The sequence below is a fragment of the Oratosquilla oratoria genome, chromosome 41 (assembly GCF_046742065.1).
Source record: "Oratosquilla oratoria isolate Oo_2021 chromosome 41, ASM4674206v1, whole genome shotgun sequence".
NCBI lineage: Eukaryota > Metazoa > Arthropoda > Malacostraca > Stomatopoda > Squillidae > Oratosquilla > Oratosquilla oratoria.
In genome coordinates, this window is record NC_134817.1 from 15,195,044 (window position 1) to 15,197,543 (window position 2,500).

General features: G+C 47.9%; 1 protein-coding gene across 1 annotated transcript in view; it reads right to left on the reverse strand.

Moving 5' to 3' along the window:
- Window positions 1-1,377: 1,377 nt before the first annotated feature.
- LOC143021122 (uncharacterized) overlaps window positions 1,378-2,500 on the reverse strand; it is a 1,269-nt gene continuing 146 nt past the window's right edge. Inside the window, exon 1 of the mRNA XM_076178410.1 lies at window positions 1,378-2,500. This exon is cut by the window's right edge and continues 146 nt beyond it. Within this exon, the coding sequence (XP_076034525.1) occupies window positions 1,378-2,500 (1,123 nt within the window).

Genomic DNA, 2,500 nt, shown 5'->3' on the forward strand with positions numbered 1-2,500 from the left:
ATGTTTTCCTAAAAACTGTTTTTATGCTCCCTTGTTTTAATACTAATTTCATACAAATTAGCCCAGCATGTGATCCAAAGACCAAGGTGAATACTCAAGGATATATTAGATTTCACTGTTGGCATGTTTCTTATTTATTTCCTCAATTATTTTTTCATACAAATTAGTTCATATTCTCATTTAGAAACAGAAGCATACTGGCATTTTCATCACTTAAGCACACACACACACACACACACACACACACACACACACACACACACACACACACACACACACACACACACACACACACACACACACACACACACACACACACACACACACACACACACACACACACACACACACACACACACACACACACACACACAAACATATACATATGTATACATACATATATGGGTTTTCGTTTGGCGACACGCGGAATTTTTTTTATGAAACTTTCACAATTAATAGTTTCGTATGCTGATCACAGAAATAACATTAATTCTATTGAGAAATTAAAAAAGTGCCGAAAAACGGTTTTAATGGCAAAAAAAAAAAAAAAAAAAAGACCGAGACATTAGCGGTACATACTTGCTTAATGGTAAAAGTTTAACCGGTAAAATTAGCGGGGCACTGGGCCTGTCACTACCGTCACTCAGTACCACCAAGCCGAGACGTGCTTACCGCTCTCTGAATGTTATGGTATAGCTTATCGAGTTATCGGACGAAGCTTTAACGGTAGCAGAATGTTTACCGGTAAGCTGTCGTTAAGGTTGTTGGATAAAACCTGTAACTTTACCGGTAGCTGCCTACCACTACCACCTCCAAACATGAACCATGCATGCAGACAGACGCGAACGAAAATGTATACACCACACCCACCCTCAGACACCCTCCATTCACTCACTCGCGCGGTAGATAGCTTACTAGTAGCATCAATCAAAGTATGACCTTTTCCCTTTACAATGAAATAACAATAAAAACAATAAGTAAAATAGAATCAGAGATATAGCTTATTAAAGGACAAAAACATTGATTTTTCGAACTCGACTCGAACTTGTGACGTCACTACTACCTCACGAGTCTTTTACCGGTAAACTGTCGGTAATTTCGGTAACTGTATTGTTGTTCACCAATAATTTCGATATTGAAATTAGCGGTATTTGCCCAGCACTAGTGTGTGTGCGTGTGTGTGTGTGTGTGTGTGTGTGTGTTTTGCATTTAGTCCCAGCGGAGCTAGCCGATTTAGGGACTGGCTTTTAGTTTTTGAGTGGCTTGATGAAAATGCGTGTTGTTATCGGGGAATGCAATTTGCGTGTAACACTCACGTGTGTGGGTGTATACCCGAGTTGTATTTACGCAGATGCGTGAGTGGGTGTGGGTGGGTGCTTATGACAGTCCTCCAACTGGGGAGGAGTAGGCAAGTATAGCCGCGAGGGGAAAGAGGTCAGCATTGGGTGAGTCGTCTGCCCTGAGGCGGTCGAGAACCGTGGTGTGGTTGCCGAGGGTTAGTGGCCGGAAGTGGGCTTCCATCACGGAGCACGTGAGGAGGCAGTGCTGGAAGGAGATTTCCGCGCCACAGGTGCAGCGTGAAGCAGTATATTTGGTGCGCCAGTGATTTACCCGTATCCTGCTAATTGTCGCTACAATGTGCGGAGGCAGGGAGGAGAAGGTGGGCGGGGTCGGTCCGAGGCAGGTCTTGAGGGTCCATCCTCGGGCAGCAGCGGTAGAGTGGTATTCCAGCTTCCAAAGGTCCCAGGCAGCAAGGTTAATCTTCCGGAAGACGTCATTTGCTGAGGGCTGGAGTGGGATAACGCCGTCTTCAGGTGATGAAGCACCTAGCTTGGCAGCATTGTCTGCCATCTCATTTAGGTGGAGGCCCACATGCGAGGGGATCCATTGGAATCGGAGGAGGACGCCCAGTCTGTCGGCCTCGGTTAAGAGGCTCGGGACGTCTTTAAGGATGTCGGGCCGTGACGTGCAGCTTCCATTTTGGATGGCTGCCAGACTGGATTTGGGGTCCGAGAACACCGTTGCTTGCGTAGGCGGGTGAGGTAGGGCGATAATTTTTCGTATTGCCTCACGGATGGCAATGAGCTCGGGCGTGAGGATGGTGGTGGTGTGGGGGGGGAGTTTCAAAGAGAAGGTTTCCTTAGTGTCCTGCAGGTAGATGCCTGCTCCTGTGCAGCCGTCGCTTAGCACCGATCCGTCCGTGTATACCAGAAAATCATCGGGGTACTTCAGAGTAATCATCTCCCTTGCGCATGCTGCTAGCATGTGCAGGTCTCGGTGGCTAAGTCCTGGGAGGTCTAGCTCCACCTCAGGGGGAGTAAGGGCCCACGGGGGGAAAGGGTCTACTTGGCATTGGGCTATTTGTTGGCGCTCGCCAGGCTGTATTTTGGCCGTCTTGCAGAGTTCCCTCACTGAGACGGGAAGGCCATGGATGGGTATGGGGGTGGAGGCTGAGCTCCAGGTCTCATACATCTCCTCGTCGGTGGAGTTTGGTACTCTC